Source organism: Ostrinia furnacalis, unplaced genomic scaffold (assembly GCF_004193835.3).
Source record: "Ostrinia furnacalis isolate ACB-3 unplaced genomic scaffold, ASM419383v2 OfSCF1299, whole genome shotgun sequence".
Lineage (NCBI taxonomy): Eukaryota > Metazoa > Arthropoda > Insecta > Lepidoptera > Crambidae > Ostrinia > Ostrinia furnacalis.
Window position 1 is genome coordinate 303,067 of NW_021131538.1, and position 14,391 is coordinate 317,457.

The 14,391-nt window shown below is 36.8% G+C and overlaps 2 protein-coding genes across 4 annotated transcripts in view; both read right to left on the minus strand.

The window, feature by feature from the left end:
• The window catches only part of LOC114352247 (sex peptide receptor-like), a 281,000-nt gene that overhangs the window by 228,057 nt on the left and 38,552 nt on the right, over nucleotides 1-14,391 (minus strand). The window lies entirely within an intron of this gene.
• LOC114352261 (translation initiation factor eIF-2B subunit epsilon-like) lies at nucleotides 1,595-9,274 on the minus strand. 3 transcript variants are annotated; one of them, XM_028303789.1, is made up of 4 exons: nucleotides 9,193-9,274; nucleotides 8,968-9,093; nucleotides 3,041-3,169; nucleotides 1,595-2,154 (listed from the first exon to the last, which is right to left on the minus strand). In XM_028303789.1, the coding sequence occupies exons 1-4, from the start codon at nucleotides 9,204-9,206 to the stop codon at nucleotides 1,821-1,823; spliced, it is 603 nt and encodes a 200-aa protein (XP_028159590.1). In that variant the 5' UTR covers nucleotides 9,207-9,274; the 3' UTR covers nucleotides 1,595-1,820. The 3 variants fall into 3 exon arrangements, with proteins under 3 accessions (XP_028159590.1, XP_028159591.1, XP_028159589.1); XM_028303790.1 differs by lacking the exons at nucleotides 8,968-9,093; nucleotides 9,193-9,274 and adding an exon at nucleotides 3,772-4,009; XM_028303788.1 differs by lacking the exons at nucleotides 1,595-2,154; nucleotides 3,041-3,169 and adding an exon at nucleotides 6,244-7,136.

Below are 14,391 nucleotides of genomic sequence, written 5' to 3' on the forward strand. Positions count from 1 at the left end.
TAAAATATAGTGACTGGTGTTTATGTTTTTACAATATTTTAATAACTAATAAATTATACGTGGTTGGTAGAGATCAGTACATCAATAAATAAATAAGGGCCTCGTATTTTTGTTGTCTGTCTGTATGTATGTCTGTATATGTGACTGTGTAGGTATCTGTTTGTAAGATAAATTTAATCTGAAGTTTGAGTTATAAAAGATTGGAATAAAAATTATTTTTGAAAAACAAGCTTTTAATGCGCTAAAAAGAATAAAATAAAATATAAATTGTTTCAAACCCATCAACTTATTACTTTACTCAATTTATATGACTAAAAGCTAATCGCGAGATTTACTTGTGCAAATGAAGAGAGAGCAACCCACAGGTTGAAAAACACTGATCTAGGCCAACGTACTCTTTAAGACGAATTAAATGAGCCCAAAGTCAACGGGGCTGTGTCGCTTTATTGCGGAGTTCCTATGGCCACCTTCCACTCCATCATCAGACTGGTTAACATATAAGTAGGATTGAAGTCATACTCGATGAGGTAGTGTCGCTTTAGTGCGGAGAATTCGTATGCCCACCTTTCAGCTCCATCATCAGACCCTAGTTATCATATGTGATTGAAGTGCTCGTCAATACGAATTACCAAACTTGACGAAGTTGTGTCGTTTTATTACGTAGTTATTATGGCTACCTTCCAGCTCCATCATTAGACCCTAGTTATCATTATAGGATTGAAGTTCTCGTCAATACGAACCAAATGAGCCCAAACTCGATGAGGTTGTGTCGTTTCAGTGCGGATTTCCTATGGCCACCTTCCGGCTTCATCATCAGACCCCGGTTACCATATAGGATGGAAGTTCTCATCAATACAAATCAAATGAGCCCAAACTCTATGGGGTTATGTCGTTTTATTGCAGAGCTCCTATGGCTACCTTCCAGCTCCATGTCATCATAATATTGCATTGTCATCCGACTTACACATGCATGAAAAATTTCAGCTCAATGGGAAACCGGGAAGTTGGTCAATTTTAAGTTGCAAGATTTGCCTACACCAGACATGTGAAAGTAAATAAAAGCTTGCAATAATAATAAAATACGAGGCCCTCTGGCCAAAATAAAAAATATATTTTTGTTGAGGGACTGATAATCAGTAAGAGTTCTTTTTTATTGAGGTACTGATAATTCCGTTTTTTGCTTCTTTAGCATTTCAGAATGCCACCAGTGTTACCCTTAAAACCAATTGCGTAGAATCTTGTAACTTAGTAGATGAGTTAATCGGTAAAATTGTATCTTGTATTTAAGTAGGTACCTATTTATATTATGTTATTGCTATTTATCTATGAAAATAAGACAAAATATGTGTTATATAAACACTTAAGAGTCATTTACAGTAGTAAAGTTTGAAAAAAATATTGCTGTGAAATACAGAATCACTTTCGTGGCATCAAAAAATTCAAAACGTTAAAGCTTCCAAACGAGACTCACTATTTGACTGATTTACTGAGAATACAATCTTCACATCAAGCGCTACAATTTTTGTTTACAAAAAGTTCAAATAAGTTAGAAATAAAATTCGTCACGAAGGTGACGATGAGAACCGTGGCGATGAGAAATACCCTTTCATCTAAGGAATTTTTACTATATTTTAAGAAATTTCTCTTAAACTAACTATGTATCTTAAACCGTTATAGTTTTCCTTGAAAGTTCATGAAAAGCAGTATTATTACGACCTTTTCCAGCTTGGGGTCATTGGACAAAATTCTACGTGCTCACAGACCAGACTTATAGTTGTTACTAAAATGTGTTACTGTATACTGACTAAAATACAAATGTTTCACCCATCATGTCTGTTGACCACTATAGAATTTTCTGGAATGACAACGTTATCACCAATAACGGAGTTAATAACCTTGCTGTTATCCCTAATAATAACGTGATTCCTGATACGACTCCCTACGACAATGACGTTGTTTCCAATAGCACCACCGTTCCCGATCTCTGAATTTGTAAGAATCACGTTATTCCCTATAGTACAGTATTTGCCAATTTGTGTATTCGTGTTGATTACATTTTTTCCAAGAGTACACTCTTTCCAAGTTTTCACGGCAATAATATTATAAATAATGTGACCATCGGACCCAACAGGAGTACCTTCGGCAAGGCAAGATCTGTAAATAATAGAAAATATTAAATTAGTTAAATATATGTTACGGTCAAAGTGATAAATGTGAAAATTATGAATAATCGCCGGTTATTATGAATAATGACCTCATGATTTGGTAAAATGTGATTAATATGAGATCATTTATGTGTGTATAAAACTAAATAGGCGGCTTAGGGGTGGCCCAAGGGCCACCCCCGCCGCACCTTAACCTATTTTTCACTTTAAATCATAACAATGTGTTATAGGCATTATGGCAAAGTAATGTTACGCAAGAAACAGTCCAAACTCATTTTGCCAAATTATATTAATATATGATATCAAAACGTTCAAAATGTGAGGCTGTACATGAGCGTTGTACACGAGCCGGTGTTCTCTTTTATGATATTTGTTAGTATTAAGGTTACATTATTAAATAATCACTGATAAATGTGATTAATTTATCACTTTTACCTCGCCTGGTGGTAATTATTCATAATAACCGGCGATTATTCATAATTTTCAATTTATCACATTAACCGTAACATATAGATACACTCGACATCAATTAAATCGCACCTCCCGCGACAAGCACTTTCAAACGTAGGTATGCATCCCCACTTCCCACCAATATTGGCACCATATTTTAAAAGCCTAGTTCTAAACTTCATTTCAATAGGAAAGGTTTTTGCCCCAATAAAGTGTCTTTAGAAGGATCCAGAGTCACCTAATCAAAAAATAGGTAGTTACACTTGAGCCAACTTTTATGGCTATAAAACTGTTAAGTTGCAATTAATCGCTAAGGTGCCTGCCTACAGCAAAATATACTTTTGATTACTTTTGATAGCCTCAAACACCTAATTCACGAATTCCTATGGCAAAGTTATAAAGAGCAGGGGATCCAAAATACTTACGTAAACACAATCAAAAATATATACGGCCAAAGTGACGCTAATGGGAGGCTGGAAACGGGAGATGGTTTCCTGATAGAGAGGGGGGTCAGACAAGGTGGCCCACTCTGACCCAAGCTGTTCACGTCAGTACTAGAACAAAAATTAAATAAATAATAACTACATAGCTAAAACTAAACCTACTCGTGAATATAAAAGGAACATAATTGTATAAATAAATGTAATTAAAAAAGGCTTAGATGATTTTATAGCAGCAGATGTTGTTAAGTAAAAAAATACAAAATGCACGTTTTAACAAAAAATAAAGTTGTCAGTTAAAATATTCAGTAAATAAACATTTTAATAAACAATTGAGCAGTAAATTACTAAATTCTTATGGGCAGTAAACAAATTTATTTTATTTTTATTTTTATTTCAGGGATTAACTACAAACAAATCGGTTTTTGGTAAATCTCATTATAACAGCAACGGCAATAGATAGTGGCTTGAAATGTTTTGAATTTTAGTTGTTTATTCACTATAATTTAAAAATAAATTAAATAATTTTTAAATACCCATACAACAGCAAAATTATCATACGGTACGGGACCCTTCGTGTAGGAGTCCGACTCGCACTTGGCCTGTTTTTCAGCTGATCATAACAAACAATTAGTATCAAAAAAATAATTCGGACGGTCGGTTTCACTTCACGTAGTACACAAATTATTATTTAAGAAATCAAAATAATCTCCTACCTGAATGAAGACATTTTTCTAAAAACAATTTGACTTCAATGTTGCTTAAAGGATGCAATTATGTGGAGGCACCGTATTGAATTGATTCGTAATAAAAATACTTAAGTAAACAAACAAAAAATTAAATCGACACATAAAGACAAAGAGCCGTTTGTCTCTCTCTAAACAATGGTGGCGTGTGAAAGAATTAATAAAATTTGCTCAGTAACCATTCTATCAACATTTTCAAGTGAATGACGTTGTTATCTCTCGTTATTCAAGCTTAGAGGATTTTAACCAACTGGAGGTGGAGCCAACGTTTATTTTTATGCGTGTAATTGTCTTTTAAATAAAAACACGGCTAGAGGCACGCTCCGGCTTTCATCATCTCAGCCATAGGACGTCCACGGTAGCGCATTTTCTTACATAACTTTTCAATTCCTATCATTGGAGGTCCGAAAATATTTCTCATACAATTTGATACCATAATGATCATTCTTCATAAAAAATTTAAAACCTACATATTTAAAAACATAATCATTGATATTCATAATATCACTAATCATACACTTAGTTTTTACTAATATTTGTTTTCATATATTTTTCTATACTAATGATCGAAACTCATAATCATTCGAATAAATAACTATAATATTCATAAATGTGATGTATCCTAATATTTGTTTTCATAAATTTATTACTCATAAGTGTATTTATCCATATTATTGAAAATCATGATGTCTATATTCGTATTAAATCGTATTTTAACATTAAATTAATTTGAAATGGTCCAAAACAGGCAATATTTTGTGCCACAAAACTAACGTGACAGAAACGAATCGCTGCAAAACCGACTCCACGTAGTCTTGTCTGCCCTACCCCTAGAGTGTAATTTAAAAGCCGGAGGCGCGGAGGGAGGGCAGCCCTCGCCCGCTGTAACGAGGCTCAGGCGCCCGGGTGAGCTGGAGCGGCTGAGGCTGGTGGCGATCCAAAAAGCCGAAGCTGCGGAAGCAAGCGTGGGCGCCTGAGCCTCGTTACGCAAGGGCGGAAGGGCTGCACATCCCGCAGCGCCGGAGACGAGGAGATACCAATGCATGCTGCATGCTTGCTTTCATGCTGCATGCTCTGCATGCTTATCTACTCTATTAAATTATATCTGATTTTTTTAAAGATACGAGTAGGTATGTCTGTTATAAAGTAAATTATTCTGAACAACAACATTATGAGTTGAAGTACGTATGTTCTTAGTAACAACATTATTAATTAAAACAATAAGACCAATGAATGTTATAAAGAAAAAAGATCTGAAAATAAAAATTATGTATATTAAATGGTTCTTGGTAGTAACAGTATTAAAAAAATTATGATAACTAACCGTTATGAGCTCCGATGGTAGTAATAAAAATGTATGAATAAAAAAAGTATGAAAAATAAAATTATGAAGAGAGATTATTATGAACACAAATCGGTAGTAAGACAAAGAATAGGATTTAGAATTTTATGTGAGCCAATATAGAACCGACGTCCACTGCTGAACATAGGCCTCCCCCAATGCTTTCCATGTTGCCCGGTTGGTAGCGGCCTGCGTCCAGCGCCTTCCTACCTACTACCTTTATGATGTCGTCGGTCCAATTTGTGGGTGGACAATTCCTCCACAGTCCTCACTCCTGTTTGGTTTAATTATCTAAGTAGTCGAGTTAGTCATAAATTTTTCCTCTGTTATTGTTATTTGCAATGAGTCTTTTGTTTATGTGGAAATAGTGATGCGTTCAGTTGTGTTGAAATATCTGGGAGCACGGTAGTGCCCCCGCCAAGACGAGCCTTTGCTTTTGCCCATTGGCCATTGGCGTCTAGGGTCCTTTTTCAGGGTGGCCTGTGCCCCGATTACGCTAATTTTTAACGTCTCCAATACAGACACGCTTCTTCGATTTCTTCGATTCTGCGATACGGATTTGTCAAAACAGCTGACGTCCGGGCACGTTGAAGATGAAAATTTTTAGCGTAATCGGGGCCCTGAGGGCCTAGTGTGAGTTTACATCAAACGCGCTCACAAGTGAGCATGTATGACCACAGAATAAGTAATAGTACAGGTACAGAAGGATTACTCCGCAAGACGATTTAAATAAATGCGAGTCTTGCTACGACGCGATAAAGTGGAATTCAGCTCGCACAGCACTACGTACCTACAATTTTATTCACCTACAAGTTTTGTCTCTTTCTATCGCGTGCCTCTGAACTCTTCTTACGCTGTTAGGGTTGCTGTCTAGTGAAAAAATAATTAGTCTACTTATATGTAATGAGGTACGTATGTTAGGTAAGTACGCATTCATTATGCAAAACCTTGGGAAAGGCCTTTGTCCAGCAGTGGACGTCATTTGGCTGAAACGAACGAACGCATTCTGAGCAGTAGTCATGGTAGGTTAGGTTCCTATACTATCCTAGAATTTATTGATTACCTACATGGCCAACATACCTTTCAGCATCTTTGGCGGTGAGTCGAGACGAGCAGGTTGCGGTGCTCTATCCACGGTGAGTCGGGATAGTGAGCGGAGGCGTCTTCGATGGTCGGGCGTGGAGCTGGGCCAGAGCTGTACCCGTGACCAGTGAAGTGACGGTTGCTTGCTGCCGAGGAACCAGGAAGGTCGGTTTGCGATCTGCGATGGTCCCTTGAAGGCTGGATGCTGGCTCGTTGAAGACTGGAGCTGATGATGCCGGAGTGGCGGAGATGGTGAGGATGGCGGAGGCTGATGCCGAAGATGGTGGTGATGGAGGTTGCGTCTCACATCACGTCGGGGTCACCAATGTGGGATATGATGCTCAATCACAATAAGGAAGCTAGATGTTAGTGCTTCCTTCCGAGCGGGTGTTATGCTCGGGGACCAAGGTCCAATTTACACCATCTTGGTTTGTCTATATATACTTTGGCAGGATCTAAAACTCCGTCACCGCGATGCAGGTTTGTATGAGCGGCGGAGTGTGCCATAGTGAAGTAGTGATAGCGCCATCTGTTGGTCACTAGTTTGTAGTGGCGTCGCCACACATTATTCATAATTCGGCTTCCTATGATATTCACATTGTTTCCAATAGTACAATGGCTCCCAATATTTGAGTTTGTGACAACATCATTGTTAGCAATCTTGCAACCGCTGCCAATATACGAATTTGTTATAACTTCGTTATTTCCAATTCTACAACCATCGCCAATATAAGAACTTCTGATAACCTGGTTGCTTGCAATATTAACACCGTTCCCAATACTCGTAGTTGTGATAATCGCATTATCTCCAATAATACAGTCGTTTCCAATATGTGTGTTTGCGTCAATCATATTATTTTGACCGGTGACAGTACCAGACCCAACATCGGCACCTTTGACCAGGCATGATCTGAAAATATTTCAAGTTATTTATTTATATTTGATCCTTACTTACAGAAACACCCTGTATAAAAATACCTACACTGTTAACTACAGCAAATACTCGGTTTCCATTCCACCAAGCCGAGCCGTCTATATTTTCTGTAGAATATGACAGCAGCGTGGTGCGGAGCGGAGCTAGCGGAGAAGTGTAATAATGAAATCTGATTAGTTAAGTATTCAAAACACTTCTCCGCTCTGCTCCGCCTTGGTGGTAACCATGAAGAGCTTCATGGTGGTAACCGGGGTTTACTTTGACTTACAACAAACGTCAAAAATATGTCAAACTCCAATCAAAAACACCGGTTATCAATAGTGACGGTTAAAATTATTCAAAGGCTTTTAATAGCATCAAACGGGTGAATTTCAACAAGTGCATATTTTTGCCTAATTTTGGTGGAAATTGTTATTTGTGTATTTTTATTCTTTAATTATAGATCAAATTTATTGGAAACTTATACTGTTTCTAAAATGATTAAGACATTAAATTTTGTCCAGTAGTTTTTTAGATTTTCCTTACACCAAAATTAAGAAAACACCAAAATTTATATTAAAGCACAAAAATTAGAAAATATGCTGTCAGTCGGTCATATCTTAGTGCCAAGCTCAAGAAATGGTTTTAAAAGACAATGCCGGAAATTGGCGTCTTTTTTTTTTCGCGCGGCCATCGACCAAACCTTGTTTTTTGATTACAAAATAGTGTAATAAACCAAACTTAGTATGACATGTATACCTCTAAACTCAGTCTGAACTGAGTTACGAGCATCAGAAGTTTGATGATTTTCATACTAGATTTGCTGTTTGGGCGCAAGTTTTGTAAGAAATTGCAACAAAATAATGACATTTTATGTGTAAACAAACAATACCATCCATTAAAGGCTCCAGACATCAGTATGCAGCAGAATCAGCGCAATAAAAAAATAGCGCAATATTTTGTTGCAATTTCTTACAAAACTTGCGCGCAAAAAGCAAATCTAGTATGAAAATAATTAAACTTCTAATGCTCGTAACTCAGTTCAGACTGAGTTTAGAGGTATACATGCCATAGTAAGTTTGGTTTAAAACACTATTTTGAAATCAAAAAACAAAGTTTGGTCGATGGCCGCGCGAAAAAAAAAAGACGCCACCTTCCATACAAAATCTGGCATTGCCATTTAAGAATAGCTTAGAAATCTTATACAAAAAGACACCAAAATTGCAGAATTGTTGTCCGTTTAAAAAAAAACAACACATTTACGTTTTTGGCGGGAAGACGCAGAGGTCTTGCACCCGTCTGCCGTCACTGCTCGCGGGGGCGGTACTAAACCTAACGAATGATGGGAGTGTTTAAATCCTGTTTGATCTTTAAAGAAACTGACGAGCTATTTCATTATTGACACCAAAATCATAAATTTTTCGCGGACAAAACTTAAGGACGTGACTTAATCACAGTTATTTGGGAAACTTGCTTAATTTGGTAATCTTAGATAATAGATAGATGTATAATCCAAAAATATACTTTTTCCCTAAGTTCTGTTTTGATCTTCAGCTAAAAAAATACATATTGTAAGAAATTAAGGATGTGGACACTGCACCAAAATTAGAAACGCTTAGTTCAATTATTTTTTGTCGAATTTGTAAAAGAAAATACTCATTAATAATGTTGTCCTCAAAATGGAACCTCTGTATATTTTCGTGTAAAAAAAAATTAAAGTTCTATGTCATAAAAAACATATGATTTTCAGCTACGCCGCTCAAAAAATGTGTTTGGGAAATTGACCCAAACATGAATTCAAAAAGAGCAGGGGATCCAAAATACTCACGTAAACACAATCAAAAATATACACGCCCAAAGTAAAGCTCGTGTGAGGTTGGAATCGGGAGATTTCCTGATAGAGAGAGGGGTCAGACAAGGTGGCCCACTCTGACCCAAGCTGTTTACGGCAGCACTAGAACAAACAATATAAAAATAATTCGACCGGTCGGTTTCACTTCACCATTTCACATAAAACATTATTATTTTGAAATCAACCCTAATCACACAGTACCTAAATGAAGACATTATTATTATTTTAATTTAAAAACAATCAGATTGAAGATGCTATCATCTGAACACGTAGTAAATATTACACAGGTACTAAATAAGTGGCGGCGCCTTAGGATAAAAAAAAATGCATCTACAAATAAAAACCAACCAACCAAGTGCGAGTCGGACTCGCTCACCGAGGGATCCTTACAATAGTTTGTTTATAAAATTCAAGTTTTCGACCAAAAAATGACAGAAAAACACGTTTTGTATTCCCATCCCACTTAAAAATTGATTTTTTTATTCTGTTTTTTATTAACTACTAGTTTTCCGCCCGCGGCTTCGCCCGCGTGGAATTTTGTCTGTCACAGAAAAACTTTATCGCGCGCGTCCCTGTTTCAAAAACCGGGATAAAAACTATCCTATGTTCTTTCCCGGGACTCAAACTATCTCTATGCCAAATTTCATCAAAATCGGTTGCGAGGTTTAAGCGGGAAATTCNCGACTGATGTAATACCCGCCGGCGCGGGGCGCTTCGCTGTAGGTAATTATCGGATGTACCGCGCGAAGTGAGCCAGGCCTGGTATGACAGATTGTACAGCGCCCCTAGCGGGAAACGTTCAAAAACTAAAATTTTCATACATTTTTTAAACGCGCTCACTATGAACTCACACTCAGCCCACTGGCCCCTGATATGCCATGGGGGGAGGTGCGATTAGTAAGATCACAGCTCATGAGTTAGTACTGCCAACTAAGTATCATCTTCAAATCAGTAGCCAAATCATCACTTGCCGTGTCACCCCGTAATTTTCTACTTGATCTTTGGTCTGATGATGGAGCCGGAAGGTGTACCTAAATAAAAGCTTGTTTTCAAAAGGTTTTTTAATAATAACTTACTGATTATGTAGCTTAGTTGTTACATACTTTACTTTGTTAGAATTTAAGTAGGTACTTGCATCATAATTATAACTAATATTATTATCTTACTTTCTTACAATCCAATCGAGTTAACTGCGCACCTGGCATCCGTGACGTCACATCGCCGCTCTGGTACGAATACGTGGGCAGTTAACTTCATCGGGCTGTAGTTATGTAGTCTTAAATTATTGCTGCATGCGATTTACCACCGCAGAATTGACAGGGATGACAGTGTTATCATCAATAAACGAGTTAATAACCTTGCAATTATCATTAACAATAACATTTGTGGTATATGATGCTCAACCACAATAAGGAAGCTAGATGTTAGTGCTTCCTTCCGAGCGGGTGTTATGCTCGGGAACCAAGGTCCAATTTACACCATCTTGGTTTGTCTATATATACTTTGGCAGGATCTAAAACTCCGTCACCGCGATGCAGGTTTGTATGAGCGGCGGAGTGTGCCATAGTGAAGTAGTGATAGCGCCATCTGTTGGTCACTAGTTTGTAGTGGCGTCGCCACACCACTCCCCCCGGAAGAACCGGAGGTGGATGACGTCAGGATGAGCTCAGCAGTCTGTGCGTGATGAGCTTACAAGTGCCAGTGTGCTCAAGTCTTCGCGGTGAGTCGAGACGAGCAGGTTGCGGTGCTCTATCCACGGTGAGTCGGGATAGTGAGCGGAGGCGTCTTCGATGGTCGGGCGTGGAGCTGGGCCAGAGCTGTACCCGTGACCAGTGAAGTGACGGTTGCTTGCTGCCGAGGAACCAGGAAGGTCGGTTAAAAAAAAACCATTTCATTAATAAATACTTAGGTACTCAAATTGTCACACAAATCATTATAAACTGTCAGAAAGATATTCATTTACAGAGTAGTAACCTTTTTTTAACAAAAGGTCCTTTAGCTTAGCTTTAAATACAAGTATACATGTAGTTTCAATTATATCTTTTGGTAGATGGTTGTATATTCGAGGCGCCATACAGAAAACGCTCTTATTGAAGAGTGCTGATTTATTTGGAGGTATACAAATTTTCAATTTATGTCTTTTACTATTTAAAGTTACAAACTGATCCAAATTATTTTTAACAAACATTGACACTTCAAGTATGTAAATACAGGTTAAAGTCATAATCCTTAGATTTAAGAAGTACGGTTTACAGCTTTCAGTCTGTTTTATTTTGCACATTGCCCTTATGCATTTCTTTTGTGCTCTAAACACACAACCTTTATTTACTGAGTTGCCCCAGAACATAACACCATACTTTAAAAGGGGAGCAACATATCCATGGTATGCTGTTAGGATAGCAGACATATTTACTGTCCTTTTAAGCATATACAGTGCGTAAGAATATTGGCTTAATTTTGTACATAGTGTGTCAGTGTGTGACTTCCAACCTAAGCCATTGTCTATGTTGAGACCTAAAAACTTTGTTAAATTTACTTGTTCAATATTTTGATCTAAATAATGTATTTTTATGTTATCAACTCTATCAAGTCTATTTTTAAATGTCATTACTTTGGTTTTGTCAAGATTTATTTTTAAGTTATTCAATGTCAACCAGTGTATAATATTAGATAAAGTATTATTAATGTCAAGTTCCATTTGCATTTTGTCATTTCCTGTAAATACCACAGTGCTATCATCTGCAAACAATATGGTTTGATAGTGAGTTAATTTAGGCAGATCATTTATGTAAATAATAAAAAATAAAGGACCTAACACACTCCCCTGCGGTACTCCAAATGTAACATCTTTGAATTTTGATCTGTAATTAACAATCTTTTTAGTCTTTGGGCATAATTTTGAAATTTGTGTACATTGCTTTCGATTACTAAGATATGATTTGACAAGATCGAGCACATTTCCTCTTATCCCATATGCATATAACTTTTCTAATAATAGGCTGTGCCTCACATAGTCAAACGCCTTAGTTAAATCCATATACAGAGCACAGGCATGGTTTTTAGTATCTATAGTATTCATGACTACATTTAAAAACTTGAAAATTGCCATATTTATAGATTTATTTTTTCTGAATCCAACTTGTTCAGAAGCAAAAAGGTTTTTACTTTCAAAGAAGTTACTTATGGTATTATGAATAACCTTTTCAAATATTTTAGAGATAACAGGCACAAGTGCTATTGGTCTGTAACAGTTCATGTCATGTTTATCATTTTTCTTAAACAGTGGTTTAACTACAGTAAGCTTTAATTTGTCAGGAAAAACACCGTTCGTTATACACAAATTTATAATAAAGCTTAAAATAAAAGCTACCTTCAGAGACACATGTTTTAGAACACTTGTAGATATGTCATCGTAACCAGTACTGCTAGTTGTTTTTAAAAAATTCATGATAATTCTGTGGACATCTTCGGGTATAGTCGGATTCATAAAAAGTGAAAAAGGTTCATTTGGGAAATTAATATGGTTTTGACTATAATTTGGATTCAGTATCGTGATTTGATCAATAAAGAAATTATTAAAGGACTCTGCTACTTCTGCGGGGTCACTGATAATATTTCCACAGACATTTATGTTATGTATTTGATCTTTGGGAGTATTTAATTTGTTACTATTTATTATGGCCCATGTAGCTTTCGACTTGTTAGATGCCTTGTTTATAAAATAATTGTTTTGACATTTTTGAGTAGATTTGATTATTTGATTTAATCGTGACGACAGCGCTACAAATTTGTTTCGATTTTGTTGAGTACGTTTTTTCCTATATTGCCATAACAGTTGCCGCTTGCGCTTACAACATTGCCTTATTCCCTTTGTTATCCATTTCGGTCTAGCCTTTACCTGTATTTTAGTAACAATCAAGGGAAAACACAAATCGTAAAACAAACAGAACAATTCATGAAACTCGTTAAAGGCAATGTTTGGGTCTTCGCTGTTAAAGACGTCACTAAAACTAAGTGAATTTATACAGTTTTTAAATTTTGCGATATTTTCTTTGCAGTAGTCTCGTTTTTCGACGTACCAGTGTTTTAAATTGCAAGTAGCTTTAACTGGACACGTAAGTAATTGCGCCGTATGGTCCGAAAGAGCGAATTCAATAACATCAGCGAAAGCGTAACAGACAGACAGACAGAGTTACTTTCGCATTTATAATATTAGTTGGGATTTGTTGTTATTTGTAGCGACAGCAGAAATACATCATCTGTGAAGATTTCATCTATCTACTTACTTAAGTAAATCTATCAAAGTTCATGAGATACAGCCTGATGGCAGACAGAAGGACACTGGAGACTGGAGTCTCAGTAATAGGGTCCCGCTTTTACCCTTTAGGTACGGAACCCTAAAAATATAGGATCAAATCGACACATTAATGACAAAAACCGTCTATCTCCTTTTAACTAACCGATTGGTGGCGTATGAAAGAGACATAGATAATTTGCTCAGTACCAACCGATTCTGTCTGGCAAGATTTCAAATGATGTCATTATTTTGTCTCCAAGTTAAAGTTATTCAGACTCGTGGGCTACTTAGTCATCATAATAATACTTTTCCTCTGTTATTGTTGACAAAAAACAGGACGTCATTTATAAGGCTCCTCTTCACAATGGGCCATGATGGAAGTGGCCTTTAGGTATACCTTGCATAACACCNGTGTAGATTATTATTTACTTTAATAATAAGTATGACTATCACCATATGATTCTGGCAGTGGAGAACAGTGACACTCCCACTCTTCTCGTGGATTTCATAGAGGTGACAGAAGGAGAAATATGCGAGCATCAGGCCTCCCCAACCTACAAAGTGGACTGACTATCATCCCGAATTCTGAAATCAACAATGCTATAAACATTGTTGTGGGATGCTATGTGAACTTAGAACAAGCCAAGCAAAGAAAATGTTGATCTCACAGGGAATCGAACCTCTGGATCTGAGTCGGGTCTTATCTCTAAACCACTGGGTGGTCTCCATGAGAACCCTTTCTTCGATTCTTAGACAAAATGGTCTCAGAACTGGAATCACTACAAATTTCTTTACCTCAAATGCCTCAGAACGCCTCGGAAATGTCTTCCAATATGTTTCATAATATCCAAGCAATATAGAAAAGGGCAAATCGTTAATTTCCAGCGCGACAAATTGATATTAATAAAATATACGAGCACTCGTCACCGTCAGCATAAAAGTATACCTACTATGAGTGCAGTTCATTATTAACGAACAAAAATTTCAGCCATTACAGAATAACATGGATCATGTTATAAAAATATGATTTGTTTTTTATCTGTCATAGTATTCAAGACTTTCTACTGCTGTAAACCAATTTTTTGCAAGTCTTCCATAATTTT